At 46.9% G+C, this 23,652-nt stretch overlaps 2 protein-coding genes across 3 annotated transcripts; both read left to right on the top strand.

Moving 5' to 3' along the window:
• The first annotated feature begins 254 nt into the window (after positions 1–254).
• LOC112935777 (large ribosomal subunit protein eL8) lies at positions 255–1,151 on the top strand. Its single transcript, XM_072752966.1, has one exon. It carries the CDS (start codon positions 276–278, stop codon positions 1,074–1,076), a length of 801 nt encoding a protein of 266 aa, XP_072609067.1. The 5' UTR covers positions 255–275; the 3' UTR covers positions 1,077–1,151.
• A 14,008-nt stretch (positions 1,152–15,159) lies between these two features.
• On the top strand, positions 15,160–23,389 carry TRIM56 (tripartite motif containing 56). 2 transcript variants are annotated; one of them, XM_026019675.2, is made up of 3 exons: positions 15,160–15,486; positions 16,360–16,492; positions 16,604–23,389. In XM_026019675.2, exon 3 carries the CDS (start codon positions 16,605–16,607, stop codon positions 18,918–18,920), a length of 2,316 nt encoding a protein of 771 aa, XP_025875460.1. In that variant the 5' UTR covers positions 15,160–15,486; positions 16,360–16,492; position 16,604; the 3' UTR covers positions 18,921–23,389. The 2 variants fall into 2 exon arrangements, with proteins under 2 accessions (XP_025875460.1, XP_025875459.1); XM_026019674.2 differs by having other exon boundaries at positions 15,190–15,501.
• The last annotated feature ends 263 nt before the right edge of the window (positions 23,390–23,652 follow it).

The raw sequence follows: 23,652 nt of genomic DNA, 5'->3' as shown, positions 1-23,652 counted from the left end.
TCATTTCACAATATATACATGTATCAAATCATTATGTTGTACATTATCAGAAATAAGACCCAGGCCCAAAATGAAGTCTAAGCCCCATGGCACCAAATCAAGACTTAATTATTAAACAGTTTTGGTTGTCACAGAAATAGGACCTTAAACCAGTCATTCAGGAATCACCTGATCAGCACCAGTTAGGTCATCTGCCTGATAGACCCCTGCCATCTACTAAAGGAAAGTAACCTTGAAATAGCCAACCAGCTTTCTCTCCTCTCCGGCAAGCCAAGATGCCGAAAGGGAAGAAGGCGAAGGGGAAGAAGGTGGCCCCGGCCCCTGCCGTGGTGAAGAAGCAGGAGGCCAAGAAGGTGGTCAACCCCCTGTTCGAGAAGAGGCCTAAGAACTTCGGCATCGGACAGGACATCCAGCCCAAGAGGGACCTCACCCGCTTTGTCAAGTGGCCGCGCTACATCCGGCTGCAGCGCCAGAGGGCCATCCTGTATAAACGTCTCAAGGTGCCTCCCGCCATTAACCAGTTCACCCAGGCCTTGGACCGCCAAACAGCTACACAACTGCTTAAGCTGGCGCACAAGTACAGACCAGAGACTAAGCAAGAGAAGAAGCAGAGGCTGTTGGCCCGGGCCGAGAAGAAAGCTGCGGGCAAAGGGGATGTCCCCACTAAGAGGCCGCCTGTCCTTCGAGCTGGGGTTAACACTGTCACCACCTTGGTGGAAAACAAGAAGGCTCAGCTGGTAGTGATAGCCCATGATGTGGATCCCATTGAGCTGGTTGTCTTCCTGCCTGCCCTGTGTCGTAAGATGGGGGTTCCTTACTGCATTATCAAGGGGAAGGCCAGGCTGGGGCGTCTGGTCCACAGGAAGACCTGCACCACTGTCGCCTTCACACAGGTTAACTCGGAAGACAAGGGAGCTCTGGCTAAGCTGGTAGAAGCCATCAGGACCAATTACAATGACAGATATGATGAGATCCGCCGCCACTGGGGAGGCAACGTCCTGGGTCCGAAGTCAGTGGCTCGCATCGCCAAGCTGGAAAAAGCAAAGGCTAAAGAACTGGCCACCAAGCTGGGCTGAGTGGACGCTGTTGAACTTTCTGTACATAAAAGTAATAAAAGGTTCTCTTAAAAAAAAAAAAAAAAAAAAAAGAAATAGCCAACCATGTTTTTTAAAAGATTTTATTTATTTATTCATGAGAGTCAGAGAGAGGAACAGAGACATAGGCAGAGGGAGAAGCAGGCTCCCCGTAGCGAGCCCAATATGGGATTTGATCCCAGGACCCCAGATCACTACCTGAGCCAAATGTAGATGCTTAACCACTGAGCCACCCAGGTGCCCCAGTCAACCTACTTTTCTGCCCTAATATAACTTCCTTGTTCCCACCCTCTTCTGGCTATAAAAATCCTTCATTTTGTTTTATACGCTAGACTGGATGCTGCCCAATGCATAAGTCATAGAACAAAGTCAATAAAATCCTTGAAATCTACTCAGTTGAATTCTTTTTTTGAGGGGAGGGGCAGAGGGAGAAGGAGAGAGAGAATCTTAATGAGGTTCTAGACCCAGCATGGCGCACTCAAGGGGCTCAAATCATGACTCTGTGATTGTGACCAGAACCGAAGTCAGACACTTAAACAATTGAGCCACCTGGGCACCCCTGAATTTTGTTTTTTAGCAACACCTAAAATTAATACAATGTTTTATCTCAATTGTATCTCAATTTAAAAAATAAAAAGAATAAGAAAAGGAAAGGAAAAAGGAATCAAAGATGATTGCAAGGTGCTTGGCCTCAACAACTAGAAGACAGAATTCTATTACAGAGATGGAGATGCCTGGGATGGAGGCAGCAGGCTGGGATGGGGGAGCATGTCAAGAACTGAGTCTTTGACTTACAAGTGGAATGTCCAGGGGAACAATCAGGCATGAGTCTGGAAGTGAGGAGAAAGGGTGGATCTAGGGATGAGATTTGGAAATCACCATCCTATCAAGGATATAAGATCATTTGGAGCCATGGAACTGGGTGAAATTACCTCGGGAAGGAGTGTGGACAGAGCAGAGGTCTCAATGCACTCTGATGGTTAGGATCCAGAAAGATAGGAGAACCCAGGGAAGACGTAGGCAGGGAGATAGGAAGAGAACCGGGAGAGCTAGGAGACCAAGCTGCCAAGAGGAAAGAGTTTCAGGGAGAGGTTGATCTCCTCTGCCAAATCCTCCTCCAAATGAGAGGAGCACCAATAAGGTGCAGGTCAACTCGGTGACCTTGGCCAGAACAGCTTCCAGGGGGTGTTGGGAACAAAAGCCTGATTGTAGTCAGTTCAAGAGAAAAAGGAAAACAAAGCAGAGAATGATAGGGCATATGAGGTCAGGCAGAGGACTGTTTTTCTTTTGTTTTAAGACAGGAAATATGCTAAAGAAGGATCTAGGAAAAAAAAAAAATAAAGAAGGATCTAGGGGAGAGAGGAATAGGTGATTTTGCAGGACAGAAGCAAATACAGAAGAAAAGTCCTTGAGTAGGTGGTAGGGAGTGAACCGCAGCAGGGGAGGGCTGAGCCATATTGAAGCCAGAGGCCAAAGGAAAAATCAGTAATTCTGATTTAGTCCTTACTTAAAAATTGGATATTGGGATCCCTGGGTGGCTCAGCGGTTTGGCACCTGCTTTTGGCCCAGGGCCTGATCCTGGAGACCCGGGATCGAGTCCCATTTCGGGCTTCCTGCATGGAGCCTGCTTCTCCCTCTGCCTGTGTCTCTGCCTCTCTCTGTGTCTCTCATGAATAAATAAAATCTTTATTAAAATTTTTTAAAAAAATAAAAATAGGATATTTTGCTCATTATGGATTTTTTGCATTGATTTTTTAAAATTTATTTATTCATGAGAGACACAGAGAGAGGCAGATACATAGGCAGAGGGAGAAGCAGGCTCCATGCAGGGAGCCCAATGTGGGACTCTATCCCAGAACCCCGGGATCACGACCTGAGCCATAGGCAGATGCTCAACCACTGAGCTACTCAAGTGCCCCTGACTTTTATTTTAAATATTGCATTAAAATATCATTTATGTCTATTACTGTGGGGTTGTTTTGGTGCTTTTTAGATTTTGCACCTGAAGCCCTGTAGAGGGGAATCTTTGGGAGAGATTCCTAGGGATTCCTCCCTAGTACAAGAGGGAAGTGGAGTGGGGGCGGGTGTATCTGAATAGAGGGCACAGGGCCTCTTATGATTGGCAGGAGCAGCCTGCAGGCTGACAGGCATCCCCCAAAGCCCAGAAACAAGGATAGGTGGTTTGTGTGGGCTGCTTGGTGATGGATCACAACAGACTAGACAGTTAGATTCAGCGGGGACAGAGCTCCCTCTGGTGGGCCTGGGTGGCAATGACAGCTCAGAGCGGATGGTGCTGGTGGGTCTGGGGTGTGCAGGGGCGCGGCTAACCGGGAAGCGGGCAGAGAAAGAGAAGCTCTGGAGCAGACCAGAGTGGTCAGAGAAGAAGGCTAGGCCTGTGTTAAAGGAGTGCATTTTGAAAAGGGAGTGACCCACGGTGTCAAATGTCGCGGGGGACACATTTAATGCTGGCCAGGTTATTTGTACAGGTGCTGCAAAGGGTGTAAATCAACACACGTAAACCTCTTAAGGCATACAATATTTTCCAAACTAAGATGAAAGAATTACCTTCTGTGTGGAAATGTTCCAAAGGAGTTAATGCTTGAATTTTTATTTTTATATTTGTAAAAGATTTTATTTATTTAGGGACACCTGGGCTCAGTGGTTGAGCATCTCTCATAGACTCTAGGCGGAGGGAGAAGCAGGCTCCCTCTAGGGAGCGCGATGTGGGACTCAATCCCCGGACCCTGGATCACGCCCTGAGCCACCAAGGCGTCCCAAGGCTTGGATCTTTAAAAGCCTCTATTACTGTTCTTCTATCCTGAGTGTAGAACCAAGGCCAAGAAACGCCTTTCATGAAATTTCACCTGCTGTGCCTGTAAGTCAATTGAAATCTTATCTCAGGGATATTCCTGACCTTTTTAAGTTTCTAACTATTAAGAAGTGACCTTCCTTACCACTGTGAGGCTGAGACCTTAAAAAATAATAAACAAAATGTCAGAAAGGTTAGGGGTTGTAAAAGGTAAAAAGAAAAGAAAAAGAAGGGATTGCTGAAGGTACATTTGTGATGACAGTTGCCCCTCAAAAAGATACTTGTCTTTTTGAAGAGGAAGAAGAAGAAGAAGAAGAAGAAGAAGAAGAAGAAGAAGAAGAAGAAGAAGAAGAAGAAGAAGCTAGTGTCAACCCTGAGTTGCAAGGCAGGTGTTTCTGTCACTGGGCATCTGATCATGGGGTCTTTGGCATTGGGCCACAAGGGCTGACCAGGGACAGGATGGATTTTTGAGTGACTCGAAGTGAACCAACTTTGGTTCCTATAACCCTGACTGAATTCCAGCTTCATGCCGACAACAAATATCAGGACTGAGTTTGCCAGCTCTAATATCTAGAAGGTGAGCTGGAAGTTGGACACCAGTCTCATGGTGACAGCCAGAGGAGGGAATGATTTCTTTGCAGCAGGAGCTATGTCTCAGTCATGCTTCTCATCAGATGTGAACACATCCAGCCTGAAGGGTTTATGATAGTCACAGGCTTAAGCAGACATCAAACCCACATTGTCTGCTCTGCTGGATGGCAGAAGCACCAAAACCAGGACCGCAGGCAGGGTCTAGCACTATAATTTTGCTTTTAAGTGAATGTTACACAATAATTTCATTTTAAACTGTTTAGCGGCATCACTACCTTTAGAATTTAATGTTTCTTTTTTTTAAAAAAAGATTTTATTTATTTATTTGAGAGAGTGAATGCGCCAGAGAGAGCATGAGCAGGGAAGAGAGACAGAGGGGGAGAGAGAAGCAGACTCTCTGCTGAGGAGGGAGCCCAACTCAGGGCTCCATCCGAGGACCCTGGGATCATGACCTGAGCTAAAGGCAGATGCTTAGCTGATTGAACCACCCAGGCACCACTTTAATGGTTCTTTTTAATGATACTTGTCTGGGATCTAAGTATTGCTGAGGATCCCGTGATACCAGCATGTTGGTTTCCTCCAGGAAACTGAGGCAGCCCAGCACAATATAAAAGTGGAGGGAGACATAAGGATAGCTGAACCCCAAACATGCTCCCCAGCCTACACTCTGGGAATTTGGCAGAAGGTGGAAGCCTTACGGGGTCCAGGTACGTGAGCACAACCTCTGCCCAAATCACTGACTGACCGGCAACTAAACTCTGCAGACACCAGGAGATCCCAAAGTTAGACTAGAATAAATGAGAACAGAAGAACCAGAGTAGAGATACCAATGACCACACACATCTGGGAGTCCAGTTTATGTCTTATGTTAAGTTGCTAAGCAACAGCAGCATCAGCAACAACCCTCAGCATCAAATGCTCCAAGATGCACAAAGAAATAGGAAAGTGTGACCCATACTCAGGAGAAAAGAGTAGGCAACAGAAACCAATTCTGCGTGGGCCCAGATGTGGCATTTAGCAGACACTTCAAAGCAGCTATTATGAATATTTGCAAAGAATTCAAGGGATTGCACTGATGAGAGTGAGTCAAAAAATAGAAAATCTCAGCAGGGAAACAGAAACTACTTAAAAAAAAAAAAAGAACCAGATGAAAATTCTATGGTTAAAAAGTAAAATAACTGGAATGAAAATTTCATTAGAAGCATTCAACAGCCAATTTGAGACGGCAGAAGCAAGAATCTGTCAATTCAAAGACAAGGGGATTAAAATTATCCAATCCAAAGAATAGAGAGGAAAAAGATTGAAGAAAAATGTACAGAGCCTCAGAGCCTGAGGAACAATGACAAGTGTACTAACATATGTGTAACAAGGAACCCAGGAGGAGAAGCGATCATTTAACTCTCATTTTTATATTCCAATAAGTTGTTAGCTCTTGCTGTTTAACAAAAACAATAACAAAAATATTCCCGCATATTTTGGGGGCACCTGACTAGCTCAGTCGGTGGAGTATGTGACTCTTGATCTCCAGGTCATGAGTTAGATCCCATGTTGAGTGTAGAGATTATTTAAAAATAAAATCTTAAAAAAAATCCTGTATATCTTGTTAAGAGAAGTTCAATGGTTTTTGTCCTTGTAAAATCAAAGACAAATTTAAAACTTTTTTCTATGTAGCTGTATTACACATATGGCAATGTCTTTAAGTAGTGACAAATTAGTTTTATTTATTTATTTTTGGTAAAAAATGTCTATTTACTTATTTATTTTTATTTTTTTAAAGATTTTATTTCTTTATTCATGAGAAAGAGAGAGAGAGAGAGAGAGAGAGGCAGAGACACAGGCAGTCAGGCAGTGAGAAAAGCAGGCCCCATGCAGAGAGCCTGATGTGGGACTTGATCCTGGGTCTCCAGGATCATGCCCTGGGCCAAAGGCAGGTGCTAAACCACTCAGGCACCCAGGGATCCCTACTTATTTATTTTTAAAATTCCAGTATAATTGGGATGCCTGGGTGGCTCAGTTGGTTAAACCTCTGACTTCAGCTCAGGTCATGATTTGGGGGTCCTGGGATCGAGCGCCAAGTTGGGCTCCATGCTCAGCTGGGAGTCTGCTTCTTCCTTTCCATCTGCCTTCCGCCTGTCCATGCTCTCTCTCTCTCTCTCTCTCAAATAAATAAATTAAAATTAAAAAAAAATTTTCAGTATAATTGACGTACAAGGTTATACTGGTTTCAGGTGTACAATATAGTGATTCAACAGTTCTATACATTACTCAGTGCTGATCAGGATACATGTACTCTTAATCCCCTTCACTTATTTAACCCATCCCCCAATCTACCTACCCTTTGGTAACCACCAGTTTGTTCTCTATATTTCAGATGCTGGGGTTTTTTGGTGGTTTGTCTCTTTTTCCCTTTGTTCATTTGTTTTGTTTCTTAAATTCAACATATGGGAGTGTTTGTCTTTCTCTGACATATCTCACTTAGAATTATACTCTCTACATGCATTCATCTTGCAAATGGCAAAATCCCATTCATTTTTTATAGCTGAGTAATATTCCAGTGTGTGTGTGTGTGTGTGTGTGTGTGTGTGTATCATAGTACTAAATTACTTTTAAAGGATCTGAGGTAGTTTTCTCTTCAAGTCAATTATATTGTTGTTTAAATCAATTTCTTATTAAGTTTTTTAAACTAAAACAAAAATAAAGACAAAGAAGAACATTTCACAATGATAACAAGAAGACACAAAACTTATGAATGTATAGGTATCTAATAACAGAGCCCCCAAATTCATAAAGCAAAACTGACAGAACTGAATAGACAATTTAACCACTAAAGTTTGAGATTTCGATACTCTGTCATAAATTATCAAAACAACTAAACAGAAAATAAATAAGAATATAGAAGACTTGAACAACACTATCAGCCAATTTGATCTAACAAATATATACACACAACACTCCACCCAGCAACAGAAGAGCATCTGTTCTTTTCAAGCATGCATGAAACATTTTCTGAGATAAACTGCATGCTAGGCCATAAATCAAGTCTGAGTAAATTTAAAAGGGTTAAAATCATACAAAGCATTTTCTCTAACAACAGAATTAAATTAGTAATCTACAAGAGGAAGAAATCTGGGAATTTCCAAATATTTGGAAATTAAACAATGCACTTCTAACTAACGGCAGGTCAGAGAAGATATCACAAGGGAAATGAGAAAATATCTGGAATTAGGTGAAAAGACAAATACAAATATCAAAATTGATAAGATACAGAAAGTGGTGTACTGGAGCCAGCTGGCAGCTCCAGTTGTGCATGTCCCTCCCCAATTGCGTGTTCAGTGGCCTCACACTGATAGCCTGAAATCAATCATGGTGGGAGTATTTTTTTTAAGATTATATTTATTTATTTGAGAGAGACAGAGCATAAGCAAAGGGAGGGGCAGAGGGAGAGGAAAAAGCAGACTCCCAGCAAAGCAGGGAGCCTCACTTGGGGCTTGATCCCAGGACCCTGAAAGCAAGATCTGAGTTAAAGGCAGAGCTTAACCAACTGAGCCTCCCAGGTGCCCCCTCTGGTGAATGCAAGAGAAATTGGCAAATGATGTAAAATAAGGCTCCCCCACCCATCCCCCACCTGGACCTAGTCATTAAACATTTACTAGAATACCCACTAATTGCAGCAGCTAAGGCAATGCTTAAAGGGGAATGTATAGCTTTAAATATGTATGTTAAAAAAAAGAAAAAAAAGACAGAAGCACCTGGGTGGCTCAGTTGGTTAACTGCCTTTGGCTCTGGTCATGATTCCAGGATTCTGGGATTGAGCCCCATGTTGGGCTCCGTGCTCAGTGGGGAATCTGCTTTTCTCTCTGTCTCTCCCTTGGCTTGTGCTCTCTCTCTCTCTCTCTCGCTCTCTCTCTCTCTCTCTCTCAAATAAATAAATTTTTTAAAATAAAATAAATAATAAATAAATAAATAAGACAGCTCTAAGAGTAATAATGTAAGTTTCCATCTCAAGAAGCTGGAAAAAGAAGAGCACATCAAACCCAAACTAAGTAGAAGAAAATAAATAATAAAAATCAGAGTGGAATCAATGAAATAGAACACAGAAAAGCAATAGAGAAAAATCAACGAGACAAAAATTGGTTCTTTGAGAACATCAACAAATAGCAAGACTGACCAAGAACAGACCAAGGTCTGTTACTACAGACCCTAAATAATCAAAAGCATTATAGAGGTCATTATGAAAAGTTTTATGTAAACAAATTAGGCAACATAGATGAAATGAACAAATTCCTATTAACACACCAATTACCATAACTGTCTCTATTAAGAAAATCTGAATTGACCAATAGCCTGGAAAAAAAAATGAGTGAATAATTTTAAAACCTTCCCACACAGAAAAGTCGAGGCCTAACATTGCTTCACTGAAGAATCTATCAAACTTTCAGGGAAAAAATAATACCAATTCTATACAAACCCTTTCAGTAAACAGGAGAAAAGAACACTTCCCAACCTTTTATAAGGTTCATATTACCCTGATATCAAAGCCAGACAAAGACATGACAAGAAAATAAAATAATAAACCAATATGACTCATGAACTCACTTTTTTGTCTTTATTGATTTATTTTTAGTAATCTCTACACACAATGTGGGACTTGAACTCATGACCCGCGATCAAGAGTTTCATGTTCTGACTGAGCCAGCCAGGTGTGCCTGGACACAAAAATTTTTAACAAAAAAAATTTTTTTGAAGATTTTATTTATTTATTCATGAGAGACCCAGAGACAGGCAGAGACATAGGCAGAGGGAAACTGCCTGGGACTCAGTGGGACTCAGTCCCAGGACTCCAGGATCACACCCTGAGCCAAAGGCAGCTGCTCAACCACTGAGTCACCCAGGTGTCCCAACAGAATATTGTCAAAGTGTACCCAACAACACATAAACAGGATTATACACTATGACTAAATGGAGTTTATTCTAGGAATGCCACGTTGCTTGAACTCTAAAAATAATATATCACATTAATAGAACAAAGGAAAAATGCATGATTTTCTCAACTGATGCAGAAAAAGAATTTGAAAAATTCAATTCTCATTATGATTTTTAAAAGCTTCAAGACTCTCAACAAAGCAGGAATAGAGGGGATTTCCTCAATCTGATAAAAGACATCTGCCAAAAACATACAGCTAACATCATACCTAATGATGAAAGACTGACTGCGTTTCCCCTATGACCAAGAACAAGACAAGAACATCTGCTCTTACCACTATTATTCAACATTTTTTGTGGATGCCAGCCAGTACAAAAAGGAAAGAAAAATATTAAAGGTATACGGATTACTTTTAAAGAAATGGATCCTTGGAAGAAATTAAACTGTCTTTATTCATAAATTGCATGGCCTTGTACATAGAATATCCTAAGGAACTGATGAAAAGAAGAAAAAAATCTATTAGAACTAATAAGTGAATTTAGCAAGGCCATAGATCCTAGATCAAAATATAAAAATCAGTTATAGTTCCATAAACTAGCAATAAACAAAAATGAGATTTTTCTCTCTCTCTTCCTCTGCCCCTCCTCCCCTCCCCTCTGTCTCTCTCCCTCTCTAATAATAATAATAATAATAATAATAATAATAATAATAATATTCTAATTAAAAAACTGGCAAAAGATGGGGAATCCCTGGGTGGCTCAGCGGTTTAGCACCTGCCTTCGGCCCAGGGCGTGACCCTGGAGTCCCCGGATCGAGTCCCACGTCGGGCTCCTTGCATGGAGCCTGCTTCTCCCTCTGCCTGCCTATGTCTCTGCCTCTCTTTCTCTCTCTCTCTCTCTCTCTCTGCGTTTCTCAGAAATAAGTAAATAAAATCTTTTTTAAAAATTGGCAAAAGAACAGACATTTCACAGAAGATGATATATGGATGGTTAAATCAGCATGTGAAAAGATAGTCAACGTCATTAGCCATTAGGAAAATGCAAATTAAAACCATGATGAGATGTCACACCTATTAGAACTAAAACAAAGAAATCTGACAAAACTAAATGCTGGTGATGATGTAGAAAAACTGAATCTCTCATACATTCCTGATGAGAAGGTAAAATGGTACAATCACTCTGGAAAATCCTGGGGCCGTTTCTTTTAAAATTAAACCAATGCTTATCACACAACTGAGAAGTCTTACTTCTAAGCCTCTATCCCAGAGACTTGAAAACTTAAACACAAAACCAGTAGAGAAATTATTATAGTAGCTATATTTGTAGTAGCACAAACTGGAAACAATTTGAATGTGTTCCAAGAGGAGAATGGATACACAAACTGAGGAGTTCCCAAACAATGTAATATTATCCTGTAAGAAAAGGAATGAACCACTGACATGTATATAATAACTTGGGTGGATCTCCAAAGGTTTCAAGCTTTATGACTTTATTTATGTAACATTCCTGAAATGGCAAAATTATAGAGGTGGGCAACAGCTCACTGGCTGGCTGCCAGGAGTTAGGGATGGGGGAAGGGAGTTTCTTTGTGTTGATGGGGTAGTTCTGCATGTTGATTATGGTGGTGATTACATGCATCTGCACTTTTAATAAAGCTGCATAGAACTATACACGACACATACACACACAGTGAAAAATGAATAAAGTCTACAATCTAGTTAACAATTTGGTCCCAAAGTCAATTTCCTTATTTTTATATTGTACCGTATATGATTGTGTTGGTAATGAGTAACGATATGCATTTGTCAAAACTCACAGAACCATATACTTAAATAGGTGATTTTAACTGTGTGTAAATTCTACCTCAGAATGCTAATTTTAAAATATAAAATAAATTGTACATTCACCGAAAAAGAGAGGAAGGGAGGAAGGGAGGGAGGGAGGAAAAGGTGAAGGAAGGAAGGGAAGAAGAAACAGCTACTTGGGAGTAAACAGAAACCACCCAAAGTAAAGGAAACACACACACACACACACACACACCACATTCATGTCCTCAGAAAGGGAGTATTATTTTTGTATTATTACAAAAAAATTATAATAAAAATAGGATACTCATTAATTAAAACTGTGACAGCAAAATAAAATAAAATAAAATAAAATAAAATAAAACTGTGACAGCAGATTTGAAAAACACAATAGTTAGAGGCTTAAGTTGCAGAAATCTTCCAGAAAGTAGTACAAAAAGACAGAAATGAAAAATGGAAGAAAACACAAAATTGGAGGACCCATCTGGGAGGTCCTGCATCTGAATAGCGGAAGTTCCAGAGAGGGAAATGGAGGAGAAATCGGAGAAACCAAGGGCAGAGAATCCTCAACAACACAGGAGAATTTCCCAGACCTGAAGGAAAATGTGCTTTGAGACCGAAAGAGCCCAATAAATGCTCAGCATGACACTACTTGCTGCTAAATGCAGAATACTGGGGACAAAGAGAAGATTCTAAAAGCTTCCAAGATGACTGGCTCCTGAAAGCTCATTGTTAAATTTTAGGAATTTTGCAGCCAGTTGTTAAATGATTGGGAGCATGAAATCAGCCCTACTGGGAATATTTACACCATTATTTACATCATGGAAACTGCTAAGAGGGAAAGCTGGCTTAACAGCATATTGCTAAACAGTTAAGTACATTACAGCATATAATTTATGCAGCTGTTAACAGTAATAACTATGAAGAATGTACAGAAACACCAAAAATGTTGAGGCACCTGAGTGGCTCAGTCGGTTAAGTGTTAGACTCTCAATTTCAGCTCAGGTCATGATCTCACAGTCCTGGGATTGAACCCCAAATTGTAGGTTTCCAAGCTCGGCGGCGGGGAGTCTGCTTAAGACTCTCTCTCTCTCTCCCTCTGCCCCTATCCCTCTCTAAAATAAATAAGTAAATAGCAAAAAAATCCCACAGAAAATGTTGACATAACATTGTTAGGTAAGTAAACAAAAAGTATAAGCACGCTATAAATATAATTACAGTAAAATATATTCATAGGAACAGAGACCAAAGGAAATAAACACAGGAAAAAAGTTATTTTGTTACAATGATGATAGGAGTGTTTTAAAGTTTACATGATCCTTATTATTGATATAAATTAAGATTAAACATGTTTGCTCAGCTCACCCTCCCCAAGTACCTACATCACAAATCTCAAACTTTCTTAATGAAAATCCTATAAATGGTGACTCACTGCTTTAAGGCTTTCTAGGATTCTAGACAGGTAATTTTATTTTTTTAAAGATTTTATTTATTTATTCCTGAGAGACACACAGAGAGAGAGAGAGAGAGAGAGGTGGGGGGGGCAGAGACACAGGCAGAGGGAGAAGTAGGCTCCATGCAGGGACCCCGATGTGGGACTCAATCCCGGGTCTCCAGGATCAGACCCTGGGCGGAAGGCAGGTGCTAAACCGCTGAGCCATCCGGGCTGCCCTAGGCAGGTAATTTTAAATTTTGTTCTGCCTCCCCAGCCCCATCTCCTACCACTTCCCTCCAGCCTCTTGCTCTCCAGTCCTATCAGACCAACTGCCACCGTGAAAGGCCTTCCTTCCCCCCCGGGGTTATCTTGAGGAACCCCCAGCATCCAGGGAGAATCTGCACACCCCACTCTCATGTGTGTCTCTGTGGTAATGCTTATCATTATGCTGGAGGTGAGTTATGCCTTTGCTTAGGAGTCTGTTCTCTGCGGAAGAAACTGTCTTCTTGGAGCCCGGCTGTACACCGTAGGTGCTGTAAGCAATTATTCAGGGTTTGGGGAGGCAGGGTAGGAGGCTGTTGTAATGCCACCTCTTCCATGAAGCCCTCCTGATTCCCACACTACCACCACCCTTCTGGGAGAAACCACTCTCCCTCTCTCATATTGGCATGGCACTTGATGTGACCTTGGGTGATGGACTTACTCTCTCCGTAACTTAGCTTCCTCATCTGTAAAGCGGAGGCAATAACCGTACCTATGTCAGCAGATTATCATGATGATTAAACCAGGTTGTGGGGACCGCTGGCTCAGGGGTTGAGCATCTGCCTTGGGCTCAGGTCATGATCCCGGCGTCCTGGGATCGAGTTCCACATCGGGCTCCCTGCAGGGAGCCTGCCTCTCCCTCTGCTTATGTCTCTGCCTCTTTCTCTGTGTCTCACATGAATAAATAAAGAAAATATTTTAAAAATTAAAAAAGAAATAAATAAACCAGGTTGTGTTTTCAACACCCGTGCCATGCTCACAGTAAATACCCAATAAAAAGAAGCCACTGAGATGATGATTTTGACATTTGCCTTGCTCTCTCATATTGCGATATGTAAAAATTCTCACCTCTCCTATTAGATTGAAAACTCTTGAGTGGGGAACATATCCTGTTTATCTCTGTATGGTCCACAGTGCACGGCAAGCGGTCTGGCCACAGTAGACGTCTGACGGATTGTTCCTGGTGTTCATAAAGAAGCACACACAGAGGCCATACACACATGCAGGTGTGTGCATATGCTTGTAGACACACATGTACTGATATGTCCATCTGTTGGCTAGACTGGCTGGTCTGCAGCAGTTGACCACCTCCGTCTTCTGGAAGTGGGGCTCCTGCAATCTTCTCTCTCTTAGGGTTCCCACCTGCTTCTCTGGCCACTACTTCTCACCTTCCTTCACGCCCCCACCCCCACCCTGGCTTGCCCTGAAATGTCTGGTCCCCATGGTGCCGTCTCAGCCCTGCTCTTCTCGCTCTGGGATGCACTATTGCAGGACTTCATAAAAACCACAGAAGAGTATAGAAAGGTCACAAGCCTCGGTGTCCTCAGCCTTACCCTCCCTTCTGACCTCCAGACCTCAAAGCCTGCCTCCTTCCTTCACCTTCCTTCCCCAGCACCTGTCACCAGCGCCGGGGCTTCGTTGCCTTCAACAATAGCGGCCTTATAAGGATCCCATCCTCCACCCTCTTCTCTGTCCTATGGCCACCATCTCGGCTCCAGATCCTTCCACGTTTTACCTGGACCCTGCTGCCAGAATGAGCTTTCCTTGGGTCAATGTCCTGCTGAAATTCTGCCACTGTGAACAGAGGGAGGTACACACTGATAGACAACATAATACATCAATGGTCGTTTCTTAACTGTAGAATCTAAGTGGTACGTATATGAGTGTTTGTGGCAATTCCTTCAACATTTTCTGTGCTTTAAATTTTTCATAAGATATGGGGGGAAATATCCTTCAATGGTTTCTTTTGACTTTTTGGATAAAACACAGACTCCATCACGGAGAATAGAAGATCCTCTATGATCTGGCCACTGCCTCCCTCCATAACCTCACCTGATGCCGCTCACATGTCCCCTTCCCCGTAAACCATCCCAAATTACTTGGAGCCACTGGGAAGAGTTGAGGGTATTTCATTCCTCCGTACCCACGGGCTTGCTGTGCTCGATTCCCAGAATGTTCTTCCCTGTGTTCTTCCCAAAATCCTACGTGCCCTTCAAGCTCAACTCAAGTGATGCTTCTTCCAGGAAGCCTTCGCTGACTGCTCAGCTCCAAAGCTCCTCATCTGGTTCCCATGCCTCTGTCCTGGCTCTGCAAAAGTCTGTGGCACGAAGGCCATACCTAGGACTGAATTTACAGCTATGCTGCCTCACTGGAGACCTGGTCCTAGGACTGGGCTCTAGTTACTGCTTCTGTATCACGGAGGATCTCTAATTTCTCCCCTCAGAGGACTCGTCCTCAGGCAGTTCCTCTGCGTGTGCCACAAATACACTTAGCTGGCTGAGCTGGATCCAGAGGCTAGACGGGGCAGGCCCACCTGGGGAGGCCCATCCAGCCCCCCGGGCCTGCAGGAGGAGCCTGGCGGCCAGGGTAAAGGCCCCCCTCCTGAGGAAGAGATCCTGGCTGGGGTAGGGAAGAAGGCGGGGCCTGAAGCCGTGCAAGTCGGTGTCCCGGGCTGGGGACGGAAGTTGCAGAAGTACCATTAGTTTCAGTTTTGTTTCTCCCTCAGGCACCCAGCCACAGCAGCGTCCTGGCCTGGGGGGCTCCCCACTCCCCATCCTGGAGCCCAAGGTCAGCTCAGGCCCGGTAAGGAGGGCCGGGAGGGCAGAGGAAGGAGGAGCTGAGCTGGAGGGAATGGGGGGAAGGGAGCGGGAGGAAGAGGAAGGGGGAGGGGAGGGGCCCGGAAGGCGGGAGGAGAAGGGAGGGGGTGCGGCACACCCCAGATCGCCCTACTCTGGAACCAGAGGCCTGATGCTTACCTGGGAGATCCCCTTTGTCCCTCTGTTGGCCTCTTTTCCCGGCCCCCACTCCCCAGAAGTTTGGGGGACACTCCCTCACCGCAGTCTCCTCCTGGGGGATTTTTCCACTGTGCTGGCATCTGGGGAGTCACGGACCCACACAGCTCCCCCTTCCAGAGGCTTCTAGGAAAGCAGAAGCCCCTTGCAGGAGGCAGGCAGAAAGGCCTCTAGCAGATGAGGCACAGGCTCTGGTGGCCCCGAGGTTTAGCAGCTAGAAGGACAGCAGGACAGCCCTTCCCCATAGCCTGCCTTCCTTCTGCTTTAGAACCCCTACCAAGGAAGTCCAGCAGGAAGGAGGGCCCCCACCAGGTGCTGCTTCCAGGGTCTAGTGTATGTGGGATGCAGGAACTGGGCCCCCGTATCCTGCTCCAGCTTCCCGCTGGACCCTCCCCTGTGTCCTCTCTGCCAGCCCCAGCTCCCCACTGGACCCTCCCCTGTGTCCGCTCTGCCTGCCCCAGCTCCCCCCTGGACCCTACCCTGTGTCCTCTCTACCTGCCCCCACCCCAGCACCTGCCCCTAGCAGTACCTCAGGACCACTCACACAGGGCTAGCATCACACTAGCTATAGGCCTGTCACCCTGGGGTGCTAATCATTTCACTCTTAACTCCCTAAGGCTGGACTTCTTGGTCTTATCATTTCTCACAGCCCTAGGCACAAGGCAAGCAGTGTTTGCTTTTGCACTTTTGTTGAATGTATGTACGGAGCGGGGGAGCTCCCTAGCTCAAGAGCAAGTGGCCACAAGCTCTGCCAGATCAGAAGAAGATTCCTGGCCATTCAGGTGAGACCCCAGAACCTGGTGGGGCTTGAGGATGGGGGGAGAGGCAGGCTGGCAGGCTGGAGATACTGTGGAGGTACCCTCTGCCCTCTGACCCTGACCCCTCGCTTGCAGCATGGTTTCCCAGGGATCCTCGCCCTCCCTACTGGAAGCCCTGAGCAGCGATTTCCTGGCCTGTAAAATATGTCTGGAGCAGCTTCGGGCACCCAAAACGTTGCCCTGCCTGCACACCTACTGCCAGGACTGCCTGGCCCAGCTGGCCGAGGGCGGCCACCTCCGATGCCCCGAGTGCCGGGAGACAGTGCCTGTGCCACCAGCAGGCGTGGCCGCCTTCAAGACCAACTTCTTTGTCAACGGGCTGCTGGATTTGGTGAGGGCCCGGGCTGGTGGAGACTTGCGCGCGGGGAAGCCAGCCTGTGCACTGTGTCCCCTAATGGGGGGGGCCGGCACAGGAGGGCCAGCCACGGCCCGGTGCCTGGACTGTGCGGATGACCTGTGCCAGGCCTGTGCTGATGGGCACCGCTGCACCCGGCAGACCCACACCCACCGGGTGGTGGACCTGGTGGGCTACCGGGCAGGCTGGTACGACGAGGAGGCCCGGGAGCGCCAGGCGGCCCAGTGTCCCCAGCACCCCGGGGAGGCTCTGCGCTTCCTGTGCCAGCCCTGCTCTCAGCTGCTGTGCCGCGAGTGCCGCCTGGACCCCCACTTGGACCACCCCTGCCTCCCACTGGCTGAGGCTGTGCGCGCCCGGAGGCCAGGCCTGGAGGAGCTGCTGGCAGGTGTGGACAACAACCTGGCTGAGCTCGAGTCCGCCCGGATGGTGGAAAAGGAAGCCTTGGCCCGTCTGCGGGAGCAAGCGGCTAAGGTGGGGACACAGGTGGAGGAGGTGGCTGAGGGGGTCCTCCGGGCCCTCCTGGCCCAGAAGCAGGAGGTGCTGGGGCAGCTACGGGCCCATGTGGAGGCTGCCGAGGAGGCTGCTCGGGAGAGACTGGGGGAGCTGGAGAGCCGGGAGCAAGTGGCCAGGGCTGCGGCTGCCTTCGCCCGTCGGGTGCTCAGCCTGGGCCGCGAGGCTGAGATACTCTCGCTGGAAGGGGCGATTGCCCAGAGGCTCCGGCAGCTGCAGGGTTGTCCCTGGATGCCTGGGTCAGCCCCCTGCCTGCTGCCCCAGCTGGAGCTCCATCCTGGGCTCCTGGACAAGAACTGCCGCCTGCTACGGCTCTCCTTTGAGGAGCAGCAGCCCCAGAAAGACAGTGGGAAGGATGAAGCTGAAAGCCAGGGAGGGGATGAAACTCAGAGCTGGAGAGAGGATGGAGCCAAGTCAGAGAGACAAGGTGCAGTCCAGCCCCAGAGCAGGGATGGAGCTTATGCCCCAAAGGAGAACAGAGCCCAGACACCCCAGGAAGATGGAGCCCAGACCCCAAAGGAGGACAGAGCCAAGACACCCCAGGAAGATGGAGCCCAGACCCCAAAAGAGGGCAGAGCCCAGACACCCCTAGAAGATGAAGGAGCCCAGACCCCAAGGGGTGGCAGATCCAACAAAAAGAGGAAGTTCAAAGGCAGGCTCAAGTCAATTTCCCGGGAGCCCAGCCCAGCACCCGGGCTGAACTTGGAGGGCTCTGGCCTCCTCCCCAGGCCCATTTTTTCCTGCAGCTTCCCCACACGGATGCCTGGAGACAAGCGGTCTCCTCGGATCACAGGGCTCTGTCCCTTTGGCCCCCGGGAGATCCTGGTGGCCGATGAGCAGAACAGGGCACTGAAGCGCTTCTCCCTCAGCGGTGACTACAGGGGCGCGGTACCCGTCCCTGAGGGCTGCTCCCCGTGCAGCGTGGCCGCCCTGCAGGGGGCAGTGGCCTTCTCGGCTGGTGCAAGGCTCTACCTCATCAGCCCTGATGGCGAAGTGCAGTGGCGCCGGGCCCTGAGCCTCTCCCAGGCCAGCCACGCTGTGGCTGCGATGCCAAGTGGGGACCGGGTGGCCGTCAGCGTGTCAGGCCACGTGGAGGTGTACAACATGGAAGGCAGCCTGGCCACCCGGTTTATCCCGGGGGGCAAGGCTAACAGGGGCCTGCGGGCACTGGTGTTCCTGACCACCAGCCCTCAGGGCAACTTTGTTGGCTCCGACTGGCAGCAGAATAGTGTGGTGGTCTGTGATGGGCTGGGCCAGGTGATTGGGGAGTACCGGGGGCCAGGCCTGCACGGCTGCCAGCCAGGCTCTGTGTCTGTAGATAAGAAAGGCTACATCTTTCTGACCCTTCGCGAGGTCAACAAGGTGGTGATCCTAGATCCTAAGGGGTCACTGCTGGGCGACTTCCTGACAGCTTATCACGGCCTGGAAAAGCCCAGAGTGACCACCATGGTGGACGGCAGGCATCTGGTCGTGTCTCTCAGTAACGGGACCATCCATGTCTTTCGGGTCCGCTCTCCTGATAGTTAAAGGGCTAGGACTGGGGAGGGTCTGGGGGAGGGGTGGGGGCTGTAGGGAGGGACGAGGGAGGCAAGGCTGCCATGGGATGTGGTGGCTGAGGGCATTTCCCGGAGGGCAGGGGCTGGCAACCTTTCAATGTGAAGTGCCAAACTGCCAACCCCTCTTCGGTGTGCAGGGATGGGACCAAGGGCCGTGGTATGACCACGGCTCTCAGAAACGGGAGGAGGGTGCCAGGGGCTACCTAGGCCTCCTGCTTTTTATGGGTGACTGTCTGCCTCTGCTGATGCCCTTATAGATTAGGTTTCTGAAATTCGTAACCCTGTGCCAATTTGCGTTCTTCGAAACCATTCCCCAATGCAGTGGCTCAGGGAGGGTTGGTAGAAGGAATCCTCTAAGCCAAGCAGGGCTCAGGGTATGTCAGGTGTGTGCCTTCTGGAAGAGAGTTGAGAACCCAGCTTCCCCTCAGGGGCACGCCAAGTCATAAGAGGCATAGGATTTTGAAATGGCTGCAGCCAGGAAGTAGAGGCTCCTCTGGTCATGGTGTCCCCCAGTGAAGGACAGAAAATCTGGCCTTCGTTTGGCTGAACTGAAGGGTGACGGGATTTGCCCTCAGGTAGGCTGTTATTGCTGAGGGAAATAACCTAGTCCTAGCCCCGAGGGCTAGGTGTGGGGCCATGGGGCCAAACCAGCTGGAAAACCTGAGAAGTCAGTAGTGGGTCTGGGCCGGGAGGAGGAATGAAATCTACAGGGAAGGATTCCGTTGGAGGTGAGCTGTGACCACTGGTCTCTTGCATGGGCAGTGACAGAGCCAGAACCGAGGTGGACATGTTGAGCCAGGGGCTGTCTTGAGACGACCAAAGGGAATTTAATGTAGGGATTGTGAATGATGGAATGTTCATGGGAACCAGAGGGATTTTGGACAAGTCCAGAGGGAAAGCGCAGGGCATTAGGAGTGGGGAGAAGAAGCCCCTTTTCTGGAGAGGTCATTGCTCATTCATTGAAGCAATAGGGAAAATCATCAATGTCAAGCAGATAAATTCAATTATATAAGAACTTCAGACATTTGCACAGCAAAGAATACTGAAAGATGAAAGGAAAACCAGTTAAGGGGAGGAAGCTATGTAGAATTGGTCCGAATAAGGACCATGAGCCTCTAGTAGAAGCAGTGACCAAGAGATCTACTTGGTTTAGAAGACCAAACAGGCTGGCCCCCGGGAGGTAACTCACACAGGCCAGCGTTAGGAAACAATCAAATAAAGTCAACCCCTTGCATCCATCAGAAATACATTTTAAAAATATGTCGTGGAGAAATAGACTCCCGACACCAGGGAGTCATGCTTTTTTGGAGAGCAGTTTGGCAATACTTGACAAAGGTAGAAAGAAATGACTGTAAGACTAAGTTATCTCACTTTGGGGAATACATTCTGGGAAAATAATTCAAAAGAAAGAAAGTATTTGCACAGAGATATTTGTGGCCACCTCTATATCACAGTCATCAATTGGAAACTGCTTGGCTGTGGGGGACAGCCGAGTAGATTGTGGTCTATTAAGACGATGAGCTATTGCCTTCACATATGACAACTATGAGAACTATTTTGAAAAATATGATGCTATGTGATGCAATCACAGCAAAAAAAAAGAGAGAAAGGGAGAGAGAGAATTTGGAATGATGATCACATAATGATAGCAACAAGGTAAAAGTATTTCTGAATAGTTATCGAGTGGAAATAGGTTCAACATTTGTAAATAGTGATTTGGGAGACTGGGTTCTGGTCTTTTCGTGCTGTTACTCATATATACACATTCCTACTCCAGTTATTATTGACCATTACATAACATATATGCTTGAATATTTGCATCAAAAAAATAAACCTCTATAAATTATATTCGAGAATAGCTATTGGATTTGCAAATGAATGTGTCAGTTAGCACAAATGAGACTGTCCGGTTGAAGGAGAGGCAGGAGTTGGGGGAGAATCCCAACTGGCCAGGGCCCCGCAGGGAAGAAGAGCCTGTCTGGTGAATGACCATGAAACCTGCCCTGGGGACGTATGCAGAGGTCACAGAGTCCTCTGGGGTGATCAGACCATTGTGGAGTGTCCACAAGGCAGGGGAAGGTCTTGCTGAGCTCACCAACTAATTCAGACCAATTGGAAGCCAAGTGGTGTTTCTACGGAACCAATTTTGTAGGGTGAGTTGTACGGGGATGGGGATGGGGACAATGTTTTCTCTTCTTTGCAGCTCTACTTGCAGAGAGCACAGCAATGGCTCATAGTAGGTGCTCAATGAACATTTGTGAAATGAATTAATGCCTAGAAAAAGGACACTTCAGATGTCTCAGCCCCAGCCGACCAAGTTGTCTAAAATCTTGGCTGGTGGTAAATCTCTGGTAGGGGGCACTGTGGACACAGTCCACCTAAACTTCCCAGGGGGTGGCCCAGCTCTGGGTCACACAAGAGATGAGATTGGGGTGCCTTGCTTGTGTGTGAAGGGGGACCTGGTGGGTCATAGGCTCTGGGGGATCATATACCTTCTAGAGCTGCAGGGACCACATGACTTTCCTGGAAGCTGTAGGAATCCTGGGAAGGTGGGCATTGGAAGAATGATGAAAGTACTAACTTTTCCTCATTAAGGGACAGGGGTAGGAAGGCACAACACACTGACAAAATGTGAGGGAAGGGAAATGCAGCATTGAGCATAATTTGGGGGCAAAACTGTAACCATGACCTAGGACCACTCAGCACCACGAGAAAGTTCTTGGTTAAACTACAGATGTTTGAAACCAGGAACATCCTGAAAGATACAGCACCTACCCCATACATACACACACACACACACACACACACACACACACACACACACACACACACCCTGCATTGGACTCTGACCATTAACTTGATCAATCATCCCATTTCGTGTCTGGAACTTTCGAGGTTGTGGATATACCGGTGAAAGAAGCATGTGGTTTGGGTAGAGAGAGAGGGGAGTAGAAAACTTCTCCCATAGTCTTTGTGTCTCATAAAGGGAAGGGAATGAGACAGCAGAGACCTGGCTTGAGTGCCGGCTTCTCTATGAAATAGCTGTGTGATCTGGGCTAGCTTCCTAACTTCTCTGAACCTCAGTTGGTATAGCAGTAAAATGAGGATCACATTAGGCACCACACCCACCTCACAGGGTTGTTTGTGAGTCCTGGGTGAGGAGCACAGGGAAGTGCTTTGTGTACCATACGGCTTAAATCTGAGGTATGGGTTAGGAGCAAGCTCAGCCAACCCATACTGACCTAACTTAGACTCTTCTAACACGGAAGCCTTGTGGGGATGTTATGTGAACGTATTGTGAGGTCAAAGCCCAAGAAGGTCCAGGTAGAGTTATGACCTGTTTTTCCTTTGGAGGAGGTGTTTTGTTTTGCTTTGTAGCAGCTATTTGAAAAAGCCATATGTAAGACACAGCAGTAACTATAGGAGCAGAAGGGACCAATGGCTCGCTTGCTAAGAGTGCTGTTCCTAAAAACCAGCAGAGAACCAGACTGCCAACAAAGGACTGATAACCGTAGGCTCTTAGGAAAAGTTCAAAATGGCAGGCGTGGCCCAATCTTTTGATAGTTTAGAGGTAATATAATTTGGGTGGGGCTAGCTCTCCTGCCATCGTAATCTTATTATTGCTGTATCTATAAAGCCATGTCATTCTTATACATGCTATAGAGATAGAATTCCAGAGGGGCGGAGGTCTGAGAGGGAAGGCAGAAATCTTCCGAGGACATTGGTGCGGCCAGTGATCTGGGCTGGGCAGGATTCAATAGGTGGGTGCCAAGAGCAGGTGTTGGACCATCTCTCCGTGGCAGGGCAGCTGACGATCGCAGATACCCTGCAAATGAAGTGGAGATTGAACAGGTCTGCCTCGGGGGTGGGCTGGGGAGGGTAGCGGTTTGGGACTAGCCGGGGCAGAGGGCTGCCGGAGCGCACTCGAGAAGACGATCGAGCCGGAGAAAGATCAAGTTCAGTGGCAGGCTTAGGAAAATAGGTGATTTGACTCAAACTAGCAGAACCAGCCTGCCCAACTGGTTCTCAAATATAGTTTAATTAAATGGATCAGGATAGGAGCAAAAATAGGTTTTTCTGGGGACCATGGATGCCTTTTACAGGAGTGGAGTAGGTACAGTGGGGTCGGGCAGGACCTCACCTGAAGCCCCAGGTGAGGAACCTTCAGGACCAGGTAGAGAAGGGCCTATATATAAGGAGGTGATTAGGAAGGGGTTTTGGGAACATAACCTGACTTGTCTTGGGAGAAAGTTTGAACTGGTTGGCTTGGCAGCCAAGAGAGATGAGGCTGAAAACAGAATCGGGACCTCAGTACCCATGGTGTCAGCCCAGTGAATTTTTCTTAGTTGCTGTGGGCCGAAGGATCTGCGCGGTAAGCTTTCCTTCCTTTGTATACTTCATATCATTCTTCTATTTCTTAATAAATTGGAAAATCATGAACCTTTTCTTAGATGGATTCATGACTATGGGGAACTGTCAACACCAAAGCTCAGAGAGCAAAGGGCACCAGATGTCATGACCACCCCTGCTGTAGCTCCAAAGATGCCAACACACAGCCCTTGGAGGACACTGTAGGAGCGGAGTGACTGGCACAGACACTACATGTGCCCTCCCCAGTCCCTCCACTCCCACTTATAGACAGAGGGGGCCTCTGGGCAGAGATGTGAATCTTCCACCTTGGCGGAAGCCAGCAGGTGACCTGG

This window comes from Vulpes vulpes, chromosome 3 (assembly GCF_048418805.1).
Source record: "Vulpes vulpes isolate BD-2025 chromosome 3, VulVul3, whole genome shotgun sequence".
Lineage (NCBI taxonomy): Eukaryota > Metazoa > Chordata > Mammalia > Carnivora > Canidae > Vulpes > Vulpes vulpes.
Note: the sequence above shows the minus strand (reverse complement) of the source record. Positions and strands in the feature narration are given on the sequence as shown.

What these genes read in the sequence shown, in the direction of transcription:
- LOC112935777 (XM_072752966.1), top strand. Translation starts at nt 276, where the DNA reads ATGCCGAAAGGGAAGAAGGCGAAGGGGAAGAAGGTGGCCCCGGCCCCT.
- TRIM56 (XM_026019675.2), top strand. Translation starts at nt 16,605, where the DNA reads ATGGTTTCCCAGGGATCCTCGCCCTCCCTACTGGAAGCCCTGAGCAGC.